This window comes from Xiphophorus couchianus, chromosome 9 (genome assembly GCF_001444195.1).
Source record: "Xiphophorus couchianus chromosome 9, X_couchianus-1.0, whole genome shotgun sequence".
In the NCBI taxonomy this organism is placed as follows: Eukaryota; Metazoa; Chordata; class Actinopteri; order Cyprinodontiformes; family Poeciliidae; genus Xiphophorus; species Xiphophorus couchianus.
Genome location: NC_040236.1, coordinates 6,134,464 through 6,156,041, shown reverse-complemented (window position 1 = coordinate 6,156,041; position 21,578 = coordinate 6,134,464). Strand labels below are relative to the sequence as shown.

The window sequence follows — 21,578 nt, the reverse complement described above, 5'->3', positions numbered from 1 at the left end:
TGAAACAATTTGTATCCAGCAGAGTTTAAACAATGTTGATTTCTGCTTCTCTCTCTCCTTTTCCTGTTCCTCTCACACAGTCACTTTGTTGTCATACAGTAAACATGAAGAAGATCAGAGGAAGTGAATACTGTCAATGTAATGTATGTCCAACTATGTAATACGATTTGCTGTGAAGATAGGGGGTTCAATAAGTTAAGCACTCAAAAAGAAATATGTGATTTGGAAGTTATTTGGTACAGATGCAGACCAGAGATGTATATGTAAACAATTTCATTTGCAAGGAGCTGGCACATCCAGAATAGAGCCCACAGAGGGGGAATGATCAAGAGTCAAGTCAAGTACAATATGCTATTACTGGGGCATTTGACACCTAGTCCAAACTGTGAGTGAAAGTCTTATCATACATATCTTAGACAGTATTATGAGCTCTTGAAATAGTTAGATAAGATTTTGCATGAGGTTGAAGGACAAGTAACAAGAATATATAAAAGCAAGAAAATGAGACAGAGTGAATTTCTGAACTACAGTAAGACATGAGCTCCATCATGCAGCGACAGAGCAGCAGCTACACTGCCAGCTTTCATCATCAAACAGGTAACCATCACACCCCCTCAATTTCACTACTTCATTAAATATCTCAATTTCCACTCATCTCCAAGTGAGCTGTGGTTAGGGCTGGCCATCTCACTAATTTACTTCCATTTACTGTGGCCTCTGCCCAGCCTCCTCATCAGGTCTCAACAACAAAAATGATTCTAGTTTTCCTCTCAGAGCCATAAAATCAGAGGCAGTTTCAGCAACTGAGGGTGTCCACAGTGAAAATAGTCCCCCTACACCTCTTATGATAATTCCTTTCATAATGAGCGAGCAGAAAACACTCTTCTTTTTTATTTTCATACAACACTTTGCAGCTGGTGAGATTAATAAGCCAAGATTTGTAAGGCAAAAACCGGAGACAAATGTGAAGGAGGCTACAGATGCAATCATTTGCATAGTGCATAAATAGGCTTATTGATGTAAATTGTGAAAATGTTAATTCATTTAAACCTTTTTTAAAAGGTAAAAATCCTAAAACAAAATGTGGTAAAAAGTTTAATCAAAAGACAAATGCACAAATAAGTTATTTATTCATGCCTCTCTAGAATTTGGTCACAGACTTTAGAAATAAGTCAATGATTGTGTTGGAGCAGGGATACATGTATGACTCACTGGACACCATCCACTGGGGATCCAAAGCGCCAAGCTATGAAGGAGTCTTTTGAATCTTTTAAGCTGAAAGCTGGATTTGTATCGTTTCTCTGTTTAACTAACGCACCTTTCTGTCCAAAGAAATGACAGCTGACTCGTGGTTTTCTTCTTGTATAATACAGTTTCTTGTCATATTTCCAGAGCCACAAGAAAACAGTTTGTTTTTTTTTACAGAAAATTACATCGACATTATTGCCCAAGATAAATGAAATCAAAGTACCTAAATGAATAAAGGATTCATTTAGAAAAGCTGTTTTAGAAAATCAATTTTACAAAACAAGCCTAAGTAAATTTAGAAATAAAATTGTTTTACAAGAGTATTGGAAATCTCATGATAGTGTCTCATTGCATTAGAAAAAAAGGTGTTTGTGCACTTTCTCTTAAACAGATGACATGTGAAAAAATATTGTTTGACATAAAATCATTTTTGTCTTATTTATTACAATTCTTTGAAGTTGTTTTGTTGTGGTTATATAACTCACTAGAGCCTCCAACTCTATAAAATCAGAGGAGACTTGGTGTTTAAGATCTATAAATTATAAATTAAAGGAACATCATTCTACAGTGTTTTTTGTGACAAGCAGAAAACCCAGCAGATCCAACCACATCTTCCTGACATAAAACTAACACAGACTTCAGGGAAACATGTTTTCAGGGGGAGCAGTTTGAATTTCATATGTTTCAGTTCTTCAGAAAACAAATAAACAAGAAAATCCCCAAAGCACATAAACTCATGCTTTATGTGCAGTATATGTGTTCCTTCTTTCTTTGACTTCTCATCTATAATGCAGACAAAGTGTGAATACATTTACAGGGAATTGTTTTCAAATGTTGACCTGTGCCAGACTGATCTCTGCTTCTTTATTATTTGTCTACCAGAGACTATGTGGACCACGGATGTTCGAGAGCCCAGACAAATAGCTGTGGATTTGGCTTTGTTCGCCTCCAAATGTGGAGGCAAACACTTCGGTATTGTGTGCATCCAAACTAAATTCACCTGTCTGAAGACAGTGGACATCAGAACGCCATACATTTGAAACTGAACCTTGATGGCAACCAGAAAATCATTAAAAAAGTAGGGTGATTGCATACATATCACTGTCACTGTTAATATCCAACTTTTGGGTCATATCATAGATGTCAACTTTACACCTTTAAAGCTGGATATCCATGTATTAGAGATCAAAGTTTATAGGTGGAAACCTATAAACATTATTCCTTTTTAAAATTTTGTTTAATTGGGTAAAGTGGACAGCAAAGATGTTCTAAGCAGCAGATCACATTACAGACTCAGCCATTTGCTAAATGACATGAGATCCGAGGTCGGCCTCAACCCCCTCAAAATCATGCACACATTTAACCTATTTAAAGGTAAGTGAAGCACTTCGCTTCATGTGCCAAAACTCTGACTCATTAAAAAAATTTACACGGGTATCACTGCCAGTGGACAGCAACCTCTGGCTTCTCCTCACTTATAATTAATGACATTTATGTATCGCCCTGCTCACACCAGACTTGTGAGCCATCAGCTGTGGCAGCAGTTTGTCCACAGCCATTCAGGTAAAAAACTCAACAACTTCAGTCTGAGCACGCCGCTTAAGAGTGCCTGAACCCGTTTAGGTGTGAAGCAGAAGTTTCTTAGCCTTGAGGTTCTTTAGATTCAGAATACACACTCTATCACTGTGGGAGTGTTGTGGGAATTGATTCGACTCATGAATCAAAAATCAGGTTATTCACCCTTGTTTCAACTGTAGATGCTCAAGCTGTAAAATCTGTGAACCCCTCAGTACATTTCAGTCTTCTTTCCATTTCAATTACTTATAGTATCATGTTGTAAAAGTATCTTAGCAGCAAACCACATTTGTAATTATAAAAAAAACATTTAAATAATTATACATTTCCTGAACTTCACTCAATATCAAAGGTTCAATATGCAGAAACTCAAGTGTGTTCAAATTGCTAATAAGGCTTCTTTCATGTTTGTACAGCTCAAGTGCAGACTGAGACTTATGGTGAAATGAAGTCATATCTGAAACTTCTGTCTCTTTCTGTTCATTTTAAAATCTAGCTTTACAAACATGTGCTTATAGAAGAAAGGTTGTCATGACCACTCTTGCAAACCTGATCATAGTGACCACATCTAGATTTTTAGAGGAATGTACATAAATAATCGTACCTGTGCTACAGCGACGTGAGTCTGCTGCTGCTGCTGCTGAAGCTGCTGCTGGAGCAGCTGGATCTGGTGGTGGACAGACAATGGAGCCCCGGGAGGCAGCGTGCCCGACGCTGGGAGCAGCATCCTGGGACTGGACATCAGAAGAGAAGGCTCCTCCAAAACCTGAGAGCAGGAAAAACCAAACACACATCATTTCTACCATTAAAAAAAACAATCAGGGTCTAGTATGAAAAAGCATTTTTTTAATGGCTGCATTTTCCACAGACTTCTCATACCTGATAATGTACACATATTGTGTGGTATGTCCTAATAATCTGCTGTGTGCACCATATTTAGCTAATGGCATCCAGGGATTCAAGGTGCTGCAAAAATCTGATTTTTTGTCCATGTAATCTTTGTGTTTAGTTTGTTATTTTAACAAGACACTGAAAGAAAATATGTGTAATAAGTGTTGAGGTAGAAAAATTGTCTCAAGAAAGAAAAGTTGTCTAAAGATTCTATTTAAATTGTTAAACTGATTCTTTCTTGTTTCCCATGACATTGAGTGTTTATCCACGGTGAAAGCTTTAGAGGTTGGAGGTAAGAGATCTAATAAACAAAAAATAACATTTTTACTTTTAACAAGTAAACAGACAAAAACTGACAGTAATTTCTTAAATATCGAGTGGCTAAATAAGTGTCATAACAAAAACATGCTTACAAAAAGTTGCACACGAGAATGCCTATAGGTAAAATAACAAAACAAGTGATTAATGAATCAATGAAAAGGACATGCAATAGGAGCACTAAAATACCATGCACAACAAAAAACTGACTTGAAAATGTTGAGATGCTGATTAGCTGCTTCAGTGTGGATCAGCGGAACACAGAGCATTGAGATGAGGATCACAGAAATGCTTCACTAAAATAATAATGAGCATTGGGACTCAGTTCTTGTCCACTGAAAGGCGTTTTCCAAACTGTCGTAAATATTTCATTAAAAGTCCAACATTGTGCTTTTTCCATCACTCAACCTGTCAAAATAATTTTTAGTTTCACAAATCTTTTACTTTAATCACACCATAGCAAGAGCAAAATGTTATCTTAGAGGGTATCTACAGAATACAAGCCTCAGAACAGGGAATATTACTAAATAAATATGATTTAAATCACTGGTGCTTTAATTCCCTACCGAATAAGGACAGGCGTTTTATCTTTCTATGGACACAATTAGTTTAAAAATTCTACACAACCAAAATAAAATTCAAGGGACTTCAAGCATAAAAAGACTACATTAAGTTATTTAATTAATTTTTCCATATTTAATGTCATGTATTTTGTACAATTCAGTTGAAAAACAATTGAAAGTATTTGTGTGCACACTCTTGCACTAAGATTCCATTAAACCACATTTCATTTAATTTCTTTTCTGGTCAAAATGTAACAGCATCCAATATCTTGAACTGGTAATTTATTTACATTTTCTCACAAAACTTTCCAGATTGTGATTACATCTCTTGCCCACATTCCTTATTAGGTAACTTCAGATTGTGGACTCACTGCAATGCTTCAGGTCAAATTCACTCTTCATTTTCACTCTTGCAATGGGGTATTGTACCTTTTTTAAATTTTTTAGATTTTCGTTTTGAAATATCACAGTCTACCTTTACATCACAAGATAGCAACTGTGAGAACATTTTCTGTGTTCATATAAGTATCATTTTACGAATATTACATTACAAATTCACTTTTGGATTACTGGAACTGAAAATGGTATCTATGTCAATATCTATGTTTTTTTTTTGCTGTATGTTGATGCTATCATAGTAAGTCGTCTTAGGGTGAGGATAAAACATTCTAGATAGAATTCTAGTCATAGGAATTCTGTAAGTTTTTGCAAAAAGTCGTACTGACTTTTACGAACATAGCTCAGACTATGGAACCAAGGGCAAAATTACCACACTGCTTTCCTTGTGATTCACTACAATGTCTGGTCATTGTAGAATGTTTGTTTTGCTTTTTCTGTGTTTTTTTTTTAATTATTATTATTTTTTATAAGCAGCCAATCCTGCAGACTTTAGTGCATGTTACTGAATGAACCTCAAAGTCCCAATCCCTAATAAGGAAACAACAGGTGCATCAAAGTGACTGGAATTGTGACTCCAGTCACAATTCCAGCCACAATTCTGGCTAGAGTCAGCATAACAACTTGACACCTGATTATATTAAACCTTTGCCTGCCTTAAGGAACCTGCGAGAAGCGACATTAGCATCCGTCGCTCCTTAAGCACCTTCTGGCAACACAGTGTCAGTCATCTGACACACACACATAAAACACACGCCTGCACACAAGGAGCCAGACAGACTCTGCAGGAGATGGGTAAATGACTGATGGCCTGTCAGAGATGGCTCTTACAGGTTAGTAGAGGCTAATTATCCATCCTGACAGGTTGCTTGGAGACACGATGAAGGGAACAGCACAACAGGATATAGTCTTTCTTCTGTGAGTGGACACCAATCCATTATAACAATAACACTACAAGTTGAGTACTGCATAGCTTTCTGTGACTGCTACCAATACAGGTATAGAACTCAAGGGTGGATCCTGATTGGCTGGATACCCTCTTAGTTCAAACTCTTCACATCAGATTTAAACAGTCCTGTGACCATTGAGGTATTGCCTGGAATGAAAATCATGAGGCTACTTTAATGTTACAGTCCCAACCAACTAGGTTTTTCACTGTCTGCAATCCAAATCATATTTCCGCAAAGTCACTCTTATGGGAATCACTTTTGCACAAAAATACTTCTTTAAGTTACTTAGAATTTCCCCTTATGTGTGGGAAGCTTCTGCACCTCTGCTATAAGAGCTGCAAACCATCAACCCCATGATAAGTGTAACTTTAGCAGGTGAAGTCAGATCACTGCAGTATATTTTATTTATATTTGTGAGCCACTCAAACCAAGGCTCTAAAGCCTGAAGTTATTTTGTTATGAGTACTACTCTTTAAAATTATGTATTGAAAAATTTAAGGTCAAATTGCTTGTAACAATGCAGCCTAAAAACTAAAATGTCTTGCAGAGCCTAACACAGCCAAGCCTGCGTACTGTTTGCAAGTGAGCAGACCTCTTTTCAGCTGAAACTCTTATTCCACTGGTGAGTGTGGTCCATATCATTTCTGACCTATGTGTAAAGTGCCTAGGGGTGGCACGGTACATATTGATTTGTTTGTTGCAGCTGCTCAGTGGGATCCTTTTGTATGTATCTGTACAGTAGAGCAAGGCCAGAATGGCCAATCTAGAATAATATTCTCAAATAACCAAGCTGTGCAGGTTTTGCACTAGACCAAAAGAATATTTTCATTACCCAGGAGCTGGATGGGCAAAACACCATAGTCCACAGCAATCACCTTTTTCCATACAAATAAGTATGATCTGAAATAATAATTAGGATTTTTTCATTTAACTTTTAAAACGTAAAAAAGTTTCTTCTAAGTCTTTGCAAATCTTTTTAATCGAGTTCTTGTGAACTTATTCATTACATCAGATCTTGAGGTTTCCCAAAAGAACACAGCAGTGTAGCTGGATTATGTTGTCAAAATCCCCTGTCAGAGATTTAAATATTCTTACAGATCAGTGTATATGTGCGAATAACGGCTATGGATCTTTCCTTGCATCAAATAAAACATTTGTTTTAAACTAAGTCTTTAAAACCTTTTTTCTTTCCTCTGAGTTACTGTGAGAATCCTGAGCCACATCTTGACTGTGAAATAAAGGATGCTCAGCAGGATTACAGCTGTGATTTTGAAGTTGACAGTGGTATAAGATAAACTGAGATTTAATAAGTGGAAATGTGAGTCACATGAGTCAGCTCAATAACAGAACTAAAATATGACATGTTTGGCTTTTAAGCATTAAGGACACAGAAACAAATGCCATTTTAAGGAGTAAGAGGAAGAAACACAGACATAAACACGCAGTCAGTGAAAGTAGTACAGGAAACAGATGGAAAATAAACACCTTCACTGGACTTAGAGGAAATTAAATAAAATATTGGATTCCAGTTGTTTCCCTTCTTGTTAGCAAACAATCACAATGTAAACAACAGAAATCTAATGGGGAACTCCATGTGTGACAATACACTTCTGGTTTCATTCACAATACAGATATCTACTACATTTAACCAGTCAAATTGTCTACTTCTCTGAACAAACTACTATGTTATTTTATAACCAATCATTGTGAATCTGGATTCTACTATAATATAGAAAATCTCCAACTTTTCCCCCAAACTGATTAACCCTAGTTGAAATATTTTGCCTTACATGTAATTATCAAACTTTCTTGAGCCAACTGCTATAACTTCCTAAAGTACATAGCAATTATTCCAGAAACTGCATCAAGCTAGTGGTGCATAAAAAATGTTTATTGGAAGCAATGATTTAAATGTTTTCTTTGATCATGGGAGGAAAAAAAAAAAACAACAAGTAAAAAGAAGACAAGCAGTGATGCACACCCAAAAGCAGGAAGTGAGAAGTTGTGTGTACAGAACAGCTTTTCCCTCTGTGTTTTATATTTGCTGTATGAAATGAGAATCAACAATGAAATTCCTCTGGAGCATTTCCTAATGTTGTTTACCAGGTAAAAGCTAATCAGGGAAGAGATGCAAGTCAAATTTCAAACAGAGCATTGAATTTAAATAAAGTCTGAACACCACCAAAATTCTTCATAATATGTCTTCCATTCTGCTACTAGCATACAATTCCCAGACATGCAGTACATATATACTGAGACTCACTATTTGCAGGTCACATGAATCTTTATTCATTTTATTAGATTGCTTATATAAGAAAGGAGTTAGAAGGAAAGGTAAATAAAGATAGATGATGAGGCCTAAAGGAAGTTGTTATTCCTCCTCCCACAGCCGCGATTACACTAGCTGCTCCCTGACAGTCAAACAGCCTGCTTCTTCCCACGCACACTCGGAAACACACAGGCTAGAAGAGAAACTTGTCAGGTTCTGGGTTTTCTCACCAAAGACAGCCTTGGGTACAGATTTACAACTTTATCAAGGGCTCTTAAGAAACAGCATGCAGTTTCATTCTATATTGCCTTCAGTAACTTTATAACACACCATTAACCATTAAAGTTAATGCATTGGAACGCAAAACTGAAGATCTTTCTCGAGTTAAAATGTGTATTTGACACATTTCCTAAGATTTCTTGTTTCCAAGAATAAATAAGTGTTCCAGATTTCTCATTCTTTCAAAAACAGCAAGACAAGCAAACCTTGTAAATTAGTTTTTGTGTGGATTAAAGAGTACATTTATTTAATTCAGAGTCACTATTTTTTGATACAGCTAAATAATAAAATAAAACATAGAATAGAAATACAAATAAAACATTTAAAATGTTCCTTATTGAGGGTTGATTTAACTTTGATTCCCTCATTGTGTTTCCACTTCATTTTTTCTTCTTGTTTGTATATCGAGCTCTGTATTTAAAGTACTGCATACTTTTTTATTCTATTAAACAGTCATATTACATCTGCTAATGTGCTGTTAAATACCATACCTTATTAAAGTCAAGACTATAAGTCTAATAAAGGTAGATCTATGTTGGTTTTCATTAGTCAGCAAATAGTTAATATTAAATATAATTTTTTTTCCCAAATCTGGAGTCAGACCAATAATGCAGGTGTTACCTATGGTGAAGGATGTAAGATTCTGCAGGCCTGTTTCTCTTCCAAAAGTCCTTTAAATCATTGTTAGAGTGCATTATAATATGAACACCTGAAAAACTAAAATATCTGAAAGAAAAATTGTGTCTTACCTCAGAACCTAAATAGATAAATTGTTCAATCAAATTAGGAGTTTAGGTTCAACATTCTAGCTGAAATGCATGAAGTTGCTTTTTTCCCTTCTCTTTACTTAAAATTCACCACAAATTTGAACTTTAAATGTAAACTTTAAGTTGTGCATCAAGCTCAAATAACATTGTCAGGGTTCTTTCTCCCACTGTGGTTTGTGATGGCGCTATAATCTCTGTGATGAAAGTGTTACCCTGGAACAGAAAATTACATTGGCTCTTGACCCTCCACGTTAAATAATTCCACATATGGCAACATCTAAAACTGAATGTGTTTGGAGATGCCTATCTAATGTTTGCAGAAACTCATTTAAGTGACTTGACAGTCATCTGGAAACTGTATTTGATAAGAACTATAAAAGACAACTTTAGGGACTGGTCCATCAGAAAGCATAGGCTTCACTTCATTTTACACATAGTCAAAATAGAATTTCAGAGAGGCTTTACAGCTGAATCCAAATACAAATATATCAATTCTCCTTTTAGGTTTGCTGGTTTGTCAAAGCCTAACTTTCCTCTCTCCAGGTGACCGCCACGAATGATCTCCTGCTGATGAAAAAAAGCAGCTCAGAGGGCAGTGATAGTTTTCAGAAAAGGTTTTTCATTTCATTTCCAATTTCAATCTGAAGACCAGCATCAGGTGGTCATTTTCTGAAATGCAGAGTCTCAAGGCTTAAAGCTGCACAGGAAACATCTTTTTGCCTAATACACACCTCACTAGTTTTTAAATGGCACTTACATTTAAATTATAATTTGCATAAGGTGCTCTGAGGCCTATTGGGTAAATTTAAACTGTCTAAAGAATAGTGAAAAAACATTAAGAATGCAATTTAGTACATTTGCATAAAATATTGTTCTAAAATCTATAACACAAAAAAGGCCAATTATAAAGAAAATTTGGCCATAATAACAATTCATACCAGGCTGAATGAAATTTAAAATCTCAGTGAGCATATGAGGTATGTTTGTGATAAAGTGTCTCTATACTTGTATGATAACCAATAGACACATGTTGTGTCAGTTTGCACTTTTGGCTACAAATCAGAAGTATAAAGGGTTAAGGACAAAAACTCTTCATGTATCTTAATGGTTTTCACTTCAAAATTCACACGCCAACATTCTTTCACTTTTGTTAAGACTTTACTTAAGAACATCGATAAAGGGAAAGGCTAAGACAGGTCAGCCTTACTGGAATGAAATGAAACTGGTATATGAGCAAATTTCAAGGTACTGTATAAACTGTTCATGGACTACAAACCCCTCAAGGATGAGGAATACAAAACTTTGTACAATAGATGAGTATTTGTCAGCTGACCTTGTGAGTCCTTGGGAGTGGGCAGGCTTTGGTTTTATAACACCTTTACAAGTCTGCAAACACAAACATGCTCACGCATTCAAATACTCACACCTAGAAGTAAGGTTTACAAATTAAAAGGGGTGCCTAGGGTGCTGGTGCCTGCAATAAAAAGGCTCAAAAGACAGTTTCATAAAACCCCACTGAGTTTGTAGTCTAAGGAGCTGAGGGGCTGCTTTTTTATTAGCTGCTTGAGTATTGAAAAGATAAGTCTTTGTCTGACAAGACTGAAGGGAGAGTCTTTTTGTGGGGGACACACATCTTTCTGAGTTTAGGAATGAGGAGTAAATGCAGCTTTTGCACTGAAATAAAAGGGCAAAGAATCTGAGGGAGACTATCAGTAAACACTTCTGTCCGTCAAACAGAAATGCAAACAATGGTTTGCACATCATTGTTAGCACATCATGGATTTCTGGGACTGAAATTTTTTCTTTTGACCATGACAATTTATAAACTTTTTCCACCTGTAATGTGACGTTTCTTGCAATAATAAGTTAAAAATCAGCAAGTCTGTTAGTAAAAGGCAACCCACCATAACATCAAGTCATTAGCTTTAAAAAATATTATGTATGTATGTGTTATGTTTAATATTTTTTCTGGATATCATGTTGGATTATGATACATTCTGCATAATGCATGGGGCTTTAGTCCAGTCCGACAATCCTGCAACTTTTAGATGCATCCCTTCTCCAACACATCTGAATCAAATGGCATATAAGCATCTTTTAGTTCTGCCGAGACATAGTAAAGTTAGAGTTAGGTGTGTAGAAGTAGGGATTTATCTAAAAATTGCAGGATAGTAAATGTCAAGATGTTGACTTGGACACCCCTGATTTAATGCATGTTGCTTACAGATAATTGTAAGCTGCATATAACCTCACATTGCGTGGTTGACACAATGTTATTATATGTCAACAGGAATGTTTCTTTAAAGAAAACGTACTTATCTAATTCAGTGGGTGACCAGCTAAGACATAAAAGTTGTTAGCCTCACTAATGCCAACAGAAGTGTGTAGTTTCCTTCTCAGTTGTCATTGCTGGCCGATCATTAATCAGACCAGTAGTAGATTACTAAATCTATTACTGAACTGTACATTTGCATGGAGTTATAAATGTGTCTGTTCTAATTTACATAGACGCAGAAAACATAACATGCCATAGCTTTAATAACATGCCGTTATAAGACTTTGGATATGGCTTTTTTATAAAATGTATTTCAAAGCTAAAACAAGCACAATCTGTCTCCTCAGTGCCAAAAATGCAGGTTCTGAATATTTGTAAATAAACAAGGGAAATGCTTTTTTTCATTCATATCTCAAGTGCCTGTTCAATCCATGCAACCTGAGAATTTCACATCTCTATTTTCTCAGCCAACTTCTCCAGCCATTTACAGGGACATTGAGATATTTCCAAACCTCCCCTTAAGCATAATCTTTACAGTGTAACCTGGGTGTGCCCCAGGCCATAGTACCTGGCCCCTGTGTATTTAAAAAGATGCCAAAGCCTGCAAAGTTGCATTTTTCAGCAATGTACACCACAGCACCAAGATGACTGCATTAATTTAAAGTGGTTACATTAATCTGTACTATCTGTACTATCACCTAAAACCTCTGACTTCCCAACAAGTATTAAAACCGGTCAAATCAAATGTTGACAGAGGTTTACGAGCCTTTGCAGGGGAAAGCTTGTTCATTACTCTTGCTGATGGTAGGTCTAAATCCATCAAGGCACACTAATGATGGGATGGGAGGAAAAGACGAGGAAAGGGTGCTGTGAGTCGGGGGCTGCCAGCCTGTAGCACTACACTCATAGATCAGAGAGCTTACACCTGCCTGACAGAAGCTTAAAATGGGCCAGAGGCAAAACCTTGCAAAGGCTTTTGTTGTACAATCTCACTTTAAATGCAAGAACACTTGCCTTCTGTTTTCTGAGTCACACTGAAGGCAAACGACCATTTTCACTCAAGATCCATTGCTATTCCCTAAAGCAGGGGTCTCAAACTCCAATCCTCGAGGGCCGCAGTCCTGCAACTTTTAGATGTGCCTCTACTGCACCACACCTGAATAGAATAATTAGGTCATTAGCAAGACTCTGGAGAACTGATCTACACAAGGAGGAGGTAATTAAGCCATTTCATTCCAGTGTTTTGTACCTGTGGCACATCTAAAAACTGCAGGACAGCGGCCCTTGAGGACTGGAGTTTGAGACTCCTGCCCTAAAGGTATCCTAAGATCCTGAGTGACCACTTGGCCCTTATTTGTAAGACACCATGGCAGAGGTAACAGTATTCACCTTAAAAGCAGAACACTCTCTTGATAGACCAAATGCATATCAATTGTGAGTGATTTTCAATTTAAAGGGGGAGTTTTATGCATTTTCCAGCCACATAAAATCCTTTTATAGTACAATCAAGTAACAATGTTACCTTCAGTTGTTATGTCAAATGTGACTTACAAGAAATTTGACTTCCTAATCTATGCCTTGAAATTGGGCCTCTGTAAAAAAAAAAAGTCCTGCTCTTGGAACCTTCACAAAATCATTGCTCATCTATTAACCCTTTAACAATGTTTTTACCAGTGTTGCACTGAGAAGTAGCTCATATACTGAGCTCAACAGATGCACAACTCCACCAGGAGAATGCTAATTGCTTCCAGCTACTCTGAAGGAGTTAAATGGGGGAGACGCAGGTGGAGGGGTGGCCTGTGAGGCGGAAGCTCTGAAACTTACTGAGCATTTTGCACAGCTGAATGGCTGCCACAGGAGATTAGCAGATTTCTCAAGCATACATGGAAAAATCAAAGAAATACTCCAGGTATGTTTTTGAAGTGAGAATAACATTAATATTTGACCTACTTACCTTAATCCCCCCACAATGTGGACATTCAGTAGCTGGGTTTTAAATTGTCAGGTGGAGAGATACGGCACGGTCATAGAGATTAGTGGCAATGTGGGATTTGACCAGAAACGATTATGTTGTTTTATTTTGTTGGTAACATGTCAGGGATTAAAAAATAAATTCTGCTTCAAAAATAGGTTAACATTTTGTGTAATATGGTGCTTTTTGTGGTGCACACTTAGTGAGTGTCTCACTTATTAAAAAAATCAATAAGCATGTGCCTCTTGCCAGAATAAAAGGTGGAGGCTGTTGTAATGTGTAAACTATACTTATCTCTAATCTTTGACTTTTGGCATTCCAATTTGTCTTGAAGTAATACTGTTCCTGATCCCAAAGGTGATCACATCGGAAAAATAAAAACACCTTGACTCAATCTATGGACAGGACGTGAAAGGTAGGATTGATGTGCGCTCTCTAAGTCCCCTGGGACTATTTGAACGTGGGCCGCTGAGGGATTTGTCAGTCTAATGGGAGCTGACAGGAAGAGAATGAACTTTAACACTCGCAGGCTGCTTTCCCTTTCATGAGCTTCAACAGAGCCCCTGCAGTGAATCGAATCCCTCTCCTCACAGCTGAAAATGCATACAAATGGCTGCTAATGCAAAGGAACAGCATACGTGCAAGCACACACATCTTATTCACAGATACATTTCTCCACTTGCCCTGGCTTATTTCTATTTAATCTGTCAAGGTGACAATGTATTAAAGAAAAAAAGTCTGAAACCCTACATATGGTGAATGTACAGCAACAAGACAAAGCATCACATACAGACACGACTCCAGTGGTGACCTGAGAGTGGAGGTCAGTGCAGAGGGCTCATTTTAGAGATTTAACGGCACATTGCTTTTAATCAAGAGCTATAAGGAAAAAGTCTCATAACAGTAGAGTTATTATCAGAGGTTGACAAACAGCTGAAGAGACTCGTGTTGAGAGTGAGTTGGGATTCAAAATAGGTTCTGATTTTTTTCTTCGGAAACTCTTTCCTTTAGAACAAAGCATGTACAGTAGTACATAAAAGTATTCATATCGCTTGAAACGTTTATTTACATTTTCTTCTGTTATTCCTCACAGAATATTAATGGACTACTTGCCGTGCCAAGTAGTACAAAGCATGAATTGGAATAAAAATAACCTGACTTAAAACTTAACAGCTCCCCTGAATCAATACATTATCATACTTTAAGTATATAGCACTTTAAGAACATTGCATGGCCAACCAAAGTACAGTACAGAAGAAACATAAAAGCAATGAAAACAATAAATATCAAAACGTCAGTTACCAATATCAGTCAATGCTTTATAGAAAAAGCCTTCACTACAATTACAGCAGCAAATCTGGGGTAAGTCTCAACCAGCTCAGCACATCTGGAGGCTGACAGTTTTGCCACTTATTTGCAAATGACCTTAAATACAGTCACTGTGCGTGAAAAGTTCTGAAAACCCCAATTTTCAAGTGTTGCCAGCGATTCTCAACTGGGTTTAGGTATGAGCTTTGACTTGTTAATTCTAATATTTTTATTTAAACCATTTAAATTTTAGTCCTGGTTATCTGGTATAGCTGAAAGGTGATCATCTGCACATAGATCAATTAGGTCACAAGTGTCAAACTCCAGTCCTCAAGGGCCGGTGTCCTGCAGTTTTTAGATGTGCCACAGGTACAAATCACTGGAATGAATGACTTAATCATCTCCTCCTTGTGTAGATCAGTTCTCCAGAGCCTTGCTAATTACTTAATTATTCTATTCAGGTGTGGTGCAGCGGAGGCTCATCTAAATGTTGCAGGACATGGGCCGTTGAGGACTGGTGTTGACACCCCTGAATTAGGTCATGAAATTAACATGCTCAGCCTGCAAAACCACTTTTTCTTATTTGTATTTTTGTCAATATATTTTGATGATTTATAGTTCAAATAAAATTTTTTAATCAAGAGCTATAAAAACCTGCAACGACACAAACACCAATTTTCCAAATGTATATTTTTTCCAGCTAAAGTCAGGAAAACAAATGAAGCACAGGCAGTCCTCTCTAAAGTGAATTGATGCAAAATTCTCAAGGCATAGAGTAGCATAATATATTCATCACACATTGCTGTTCTCCCACTCCCACCTTGATCAAAAACACAAATCCCTACTACTAAACTACAGTAGCAAACAAACCAAGTAAACAAAAGTTACTATGCTGCTTTGCCAACTGAACCACACAGTTGTGTTTATAAACCACCCGACAGTGCACAACACATTTCCTAGTTTTAAATAAGTGCTTGTGAAGAGCTCCCAAAGGTCTGAGAGCAGACAGTCTGACGGAGCTGTATCAAATCTCTTACACCACGTGGCCACACAAACACAAACACACACACTGGATTACTTTTCTTGGCTTAGATGCCAACACACTGAGCTATTTCTGCAGACGTGCCACACACAAACACAGACATGGCTTTAACTGGATTAAACTGTGGTTTATTACAGGCACATATCGTCTTATCACCAATCAATGTAGGAATCTGCAGATTAAGTTCCTTTCCTATTTCATAAAAACTGCTCATCCAAAATACTTAAAGTGGGGTTGCTGTGCTGCTGAGAAGTAATGGGCTGTGTCTTCTTTGAAACTCACTTATGGGTTTCTCCTGTTGGAGTAAATGTTGTTTTCTACTGGGTTTTCAGATATGTACAATATTGTCATAAGTATTCTTTCATTTTTATTCACATATGAACTTGGGTTACATCCAAATGTTAATGCATGGGGTTTGCTATGATTCTGGTCGACCCTTTGGTGATTTATAGCTTCAATTCTTCTGGGAACGCATCTCCCAATGTTTAGGACCGACATTATAGTAAATGTTGATTATTTCTTCTAAAAGTGGATTTGCAAGGATGGACAAAATGGCTTGGCTCACATTCTCTATTCTAATTTATTCCAGACATGTTCTGTCAAGCTGAATTCAGGACTCTGTTTAGGCAAGTCAGGTTTTTCTACACCAAAAATCGGTCATTCGTATCTTTTTTTGGACCTTGCTCTCATGTGCATTCATAATGCAACAAGGAGTGTTCATCCCCTGACTGTTTCCATGGAGTTAAGAACAATACATTTACAAGTTTGCTCTTTCTGAAATTGCAGGACTTAGCCAGATTCCTGAGCTACATCCCCTCTGCACCAAACTTTTAACTTGACAAAATGCTGTCATGAAATCCTGTTATCCTGCCAACAGCTAAATCAAGAATTGTCAGGCAGTGAGACATGATTCATCACTCTGGAAAACATGCCTTCAATGCTCTCAAGTGCAGTGATGCTTTACACCACTGCATCCTAATCTTTGCAATGCATTTGGTGATGTAAGGCTGGAAAGCCTCATTAAAACTGATGCCTGCAGCTGTGACATACACCCGCACTAATATTTGGTTAAACATCCCATAGAAGGTTCTCTCTCAAGCCCATACTTTGTGTAGACATTAACAGGTTTGTGGCATAATTCTGGCTGGACTTTTTAACCACTTTTTATTACAGAACTTGCTGAGTTTATTTGTGGTGAATATTTTCTTGGTTTTCAAGCATTGCCTAAAAATTTGGATGTGATTAGGGCTATTGTAAAATGTAGCTAATGATAATCTTATATATCAATTGTAAAACCAGTTCTCCTTAGAGCCTAGTATGATAAGCAAATAAGTTGGCATTCGGTCAATAATTTTGTATTTTTTGGTAATACTGTTTCCTTTTTATCTATTCATTACTGGACTTTTTTTCAGAATTGCACAGCATTGCTGCGCTACAGCAGACATGAACTTCTGGACATTTGGAGCTACAATTTTGACTCTATGATCGCCGATCTCCGACTCATCCCAGAGATCTCCAGAACACCGGAGGCTGCTCACTTCTCCCGGCCGGGTGGAAGGGTACGCAGGCCGCGACGAGAACGTAAACAAAGGCGGGGTAAGCGTAGAGGGGTGCGAGCTAGGCTAAAGCTAACACCACACCGGCTCCCTTTACCCAGCATTTTCCTTACCAATGTCCGTTCTCTGGCTAATAAAATGGATGAGTTACGACTATCCATCACGAGTGACAGACGGATTATGGACTCAAATGTCATGTTTTTCACCGAAACATGGCTAAACAACAGCTGCCCGGACAATGCTATCCAGCTAATTGGACGCCACACACACCGAGCTGACAGGACAGCAGATGAGTCCGGCAAGACCAGAGGCGGAGGTTTGTGCATTTATATTAACAAAGCTTGATGCACAGACTCTGCTACTACCGAGAGTCACTGCTCACAGAATGTGGAGTTTTTAATGGTCAAATGCAGACCTTATTACCTCCCAAGGGAATTCACCACGATCATCCTCACTGCCGTGTACACCCCCCCGGATGCTAATGCCAAGCTAGCCATGTAAGAACTCTATGCGGCTATTAGCAAACACCAAACCAAATACCCCGAGGCTGCTTTTATTGTTGTTACTGGACTATTTTCCACCATACAGACTTGGATCATCTGTACTGAACCATATTTCCACCACCATAGAACGTGTCACCACCTACAAACGCATTACCATGAACCCCAACCAGAAACCCTGGATGAACCGAGACGTCCGTCTCCTGCTGAAGGCCTGCAACATCGCCTTCAGGTCAGGGGATGCACAGACTTACAGTGCAGCCAGGGCTGAACTGAAGAGGGGAATCAAGAAGGCCAAACACTACTACAAAAGGAAGGTGGAGGATCATTTTTCTAACTCCAACCCCTATGTGGCAAGGCCTTCAGATTCTCACAGCCTACCAGAACCCCAATACCACCCCCGCTTCTACTGATGTCTCCTTCCTCAACGAACTTAACAACTTCTTTGCTTGTTTTGAGAGAGGGAATACCACAACTGCAACCAAAGCAGCTACCAACAGCCACTGACTTTCCTCCCCACTGACGTAGGAGCGGCTCTGAGCAGGATTAAATCCCACAAGGCTGCGGGTCCTGATGGCATACCTGGACATGTCCTCAGAACGTACTCTGGGGAGCTGGCAGGAGTGCTGACAGACATCTTCAACCTGTTCCTGGGCCGCGCTGTGGTACCAACCTGCTTCAAGTCTACCTCCATCGTCCCAATCCCCAAGAATCCCAACCCAACCAGACTCAATGACTACCGCCCAGTAGCCCTTACCCCCATCATTACCAAGTGCTTGGAGCGGCTGGTCCTAGCACACCTCAGATCCTGTCTCTCCCCCACACTAGACCCCCACCAATTTGCATACAGGCAGAACAGAAGCACAGAGGATGCAGTCTCTATAGCGCTGCACTCTGTCCTTTCTCATCTGGACAGTAAGAACACTTACGCCAGACTACTGTTCTTAGATTTTAGTTCAGCATTCAACACTGTCATCCCATCACAACTCATTACCAAACTCACAGACCTCGGCATCAGTTCACTCATGTGTAACTGGTTGCTCGACTTCCTGACCAGTCGACCTCAACATGTCCGGCTGGACAACCACTTCTCATCCACCATCATCATAAACACCGGAGTGCCACAAGGCTGTGTGATGAGTCCCTTCCTCTACTCCCTCTTCACCTACGACTGCAGACCTGTCCATGGCTCTAATGCCATCATCAAGTTTGCAGACGACACCACGGTGATCGGCCTCATCAGAGATAATGATGAGGCCGCTTACAGGGAGGAGGTAGACCGTCTGGCTGAGAGGTGCGACAAAAACAACCTGCAGCTGAACACCGAGAAGACCAAGGAGCTTATCGTGGACTTCAGGAGGAACGTTGACCTACATCCACCCATCCACATTAAGGGGACAGTGGTGGAGCGTGTGGACACCTTTAAGTTCCTGGGAGTCCACATCTCCGAAGACCTGACTTGGACGACCAGCTTCTCCAAACTCATTAAGAAGGTGCATTAGTGCCTCTTCTTCATGAGGACCCTTAGGAAGAACTACCTGTCCTCAGAGATCCTCATGAACTTCTACCGCTGCACCATTGAGAGCATTCTCACAACTGTATTACAGCTTGGTACGGGAACTGCTCTGTCTCTGACCGGCAGGCGCTGCAGAGGGTGGTGAAAACTGCCCAGTATATCGCCAGGGCACCGCTCCCTGCCATCAAGGACATCTACAGGAAGCGGTGTTTGAAAAGGGCCGGGAAAATCACAAAGGACTTCACTCGCGCAGCACACACACTCTTTTCCCTCCTGCCCTCTGGGAGGCATTACAGAAGCCTATGGACCAGAACCACCAGGCACCGGAACAGCTTCTTTCCCACAGCTGTCACGCTTTTGAACGCCTCCTGACATAAAACATAAACTATAAGGACTGTACTCCCCTATCCTCTCATACAACAATAACACATGGACCATCCTCACACACACACATCACGGACTGTTTTCTTCACACACACATACAATCTGTAAATTTTATCTGGCATTATTTATCTTGTATTATATTATATATAATCCATTCCCTAACATTCTTGTACATTCTGTATATTCTGTATAATCTGTATAATCTGTGCATATAGCTCCCATATCTATATTTATATTTATACACAATATCTATATCTCTTTGCTATAACCCCTTATAGTTCATACAAACATAGTCTTGTACATCTGTAAATAAATATTTATATCTTGTAGAGCACTTCTGGATAGATGCAAACTACATCTCGTTGCTTGTACTTGTGACAGTGCAATGACAATAAAGTTGAATTCTATTCTATTCTACTGAATAAGCATTTCAAGGACTCCTAAACTAGGTGTCTAAGGATACGTGAGCTACCATTTCTTAACATGGAAGGTTACTCAAAGAAGTCAAAATTTTAAACATCAAATACTACAGAACAATGTGAACAGACTTGAGGGCACAAAAACAAATAGGTGGCATATAAACAGGCTTAAAATCATCAATTTAAAACAACTTTTACAACTTTAAGTTTCCTTTTATCAAAGAACTGATTCCCTATGTAAACACACTGTGTGACTTTGTGGCAATTGCATCTGCCCTGAGGCACATTATCCCCAATTGAACATCTGCAGGTGTGATTTACCTTATTTTCTGACTGGGTTAAGTCAGGTGTCTTGGCAGTGGCATCGAGATCTGTCACTCCTCTGTTGAGGTTCAAGTCCTCGGCCGTCGGCACCTGGACCACGTCTTCGGCATCAATGTCCGTTTCCTCCGCGACGCTCGCTGGAGTCTTTTCTGCACCTGTTAGCTCCCGAGCTGGGCCGAGGAAAGTACACACACATACAGGTGGATAAGCACGCACGCCTACAGACACACATGGAGGCATGAGCATGTAAACACACGCACACATGGGTAGACACACATAAATGATAGTAAGAAACATTATTGATACTGGAACAAACACATACTGAAAGTGAAGAGTCTAACAAAAGTTTTCCAGACTTGGCGTATCTTAGAAACTGCTGTGTACACTTATCCCACCACATCAATGTAAGTCTTCAAAGCAATGTATTAAGTGACAACAATCCAGATTCTTCATGTCTCCTTTCAACTGAGAATACTACTCAGATTTTTTGATCCTTGACTAGTTGCAAAGACTGAGGCTGGATTGTACTTTGTACTTGTAAAGGTTATTCTGTTTTAGGCAACTTTACCACAGTGGTACAACAGTCTTCTTTGAATCAATACATTGGAGAGTGTGGTGTGATGTCCCCAAAATTAAAATGAGCACCTTGTGCTTTTAAAGTTCCATCTTACAAAACCATAAAAAACAATAATTTCTTAAACCTTTAATATATTTGTTAGTCTACTTGCTGTTTGATTTGCAGATCTCCCTCAAACTGTCCATTATTTCAAAACATTTATGCTACTGACTCCTAAAATAAAAACAACCCTCACCATCAATGGTTGAAGTGGAAATATTGTAAATGAGTCAATAAAACACAAACACAAAAAACCTCAATGACCATGATACTAATTTTATAGTGTCATTAGTTACTGAAAACTAATGATTTAACTCTAGTAACAAAATATCAAAATGTAATGAAATAAATGATTTCTAAAAATTATTTTAATTTCAAAAAATGAATATCATCCCAAGAGTATAGATATC

The 21,578-nt window shown here is 38.6% G+C and overlaps 1 protein-coding gene across 4 annotated transcripts in view; it reads right to left on the bottom strand.

Moving 5' to 3' along the window:
- LOC114150581 (carboxyl-terminal PDZ ligand of neuronal nitric oxide synthase protein-like) overlaps positions 1–21,578 on the bottom strand; it is a 160,697-nt gene that overhangs the window by 39,000 nt on the left and 100,119 nt on the right. For 2 of the 4 annotated variants that reach the window (XM_028027072.1, XM_028027076.1), the window contains 2 exons: positions 20,550–20,770; positions 3,428–3,589 (listed from right to left, as the gene is read on the bottom strand). In XM_028027072.1, the coding sequence (XP_027882873.1) occupies positions 3,428–3,589; positions 20,550–20,770 (383 nt within the window). The remainder of the gene's footprint in view (positions 1–3,427; positions 3,590–20,549; positions 20,771–21,578) is intronic. The other 2 variants (XM_028027075.1, XM_028027074.1) reach the window with 1 other exon arrangement.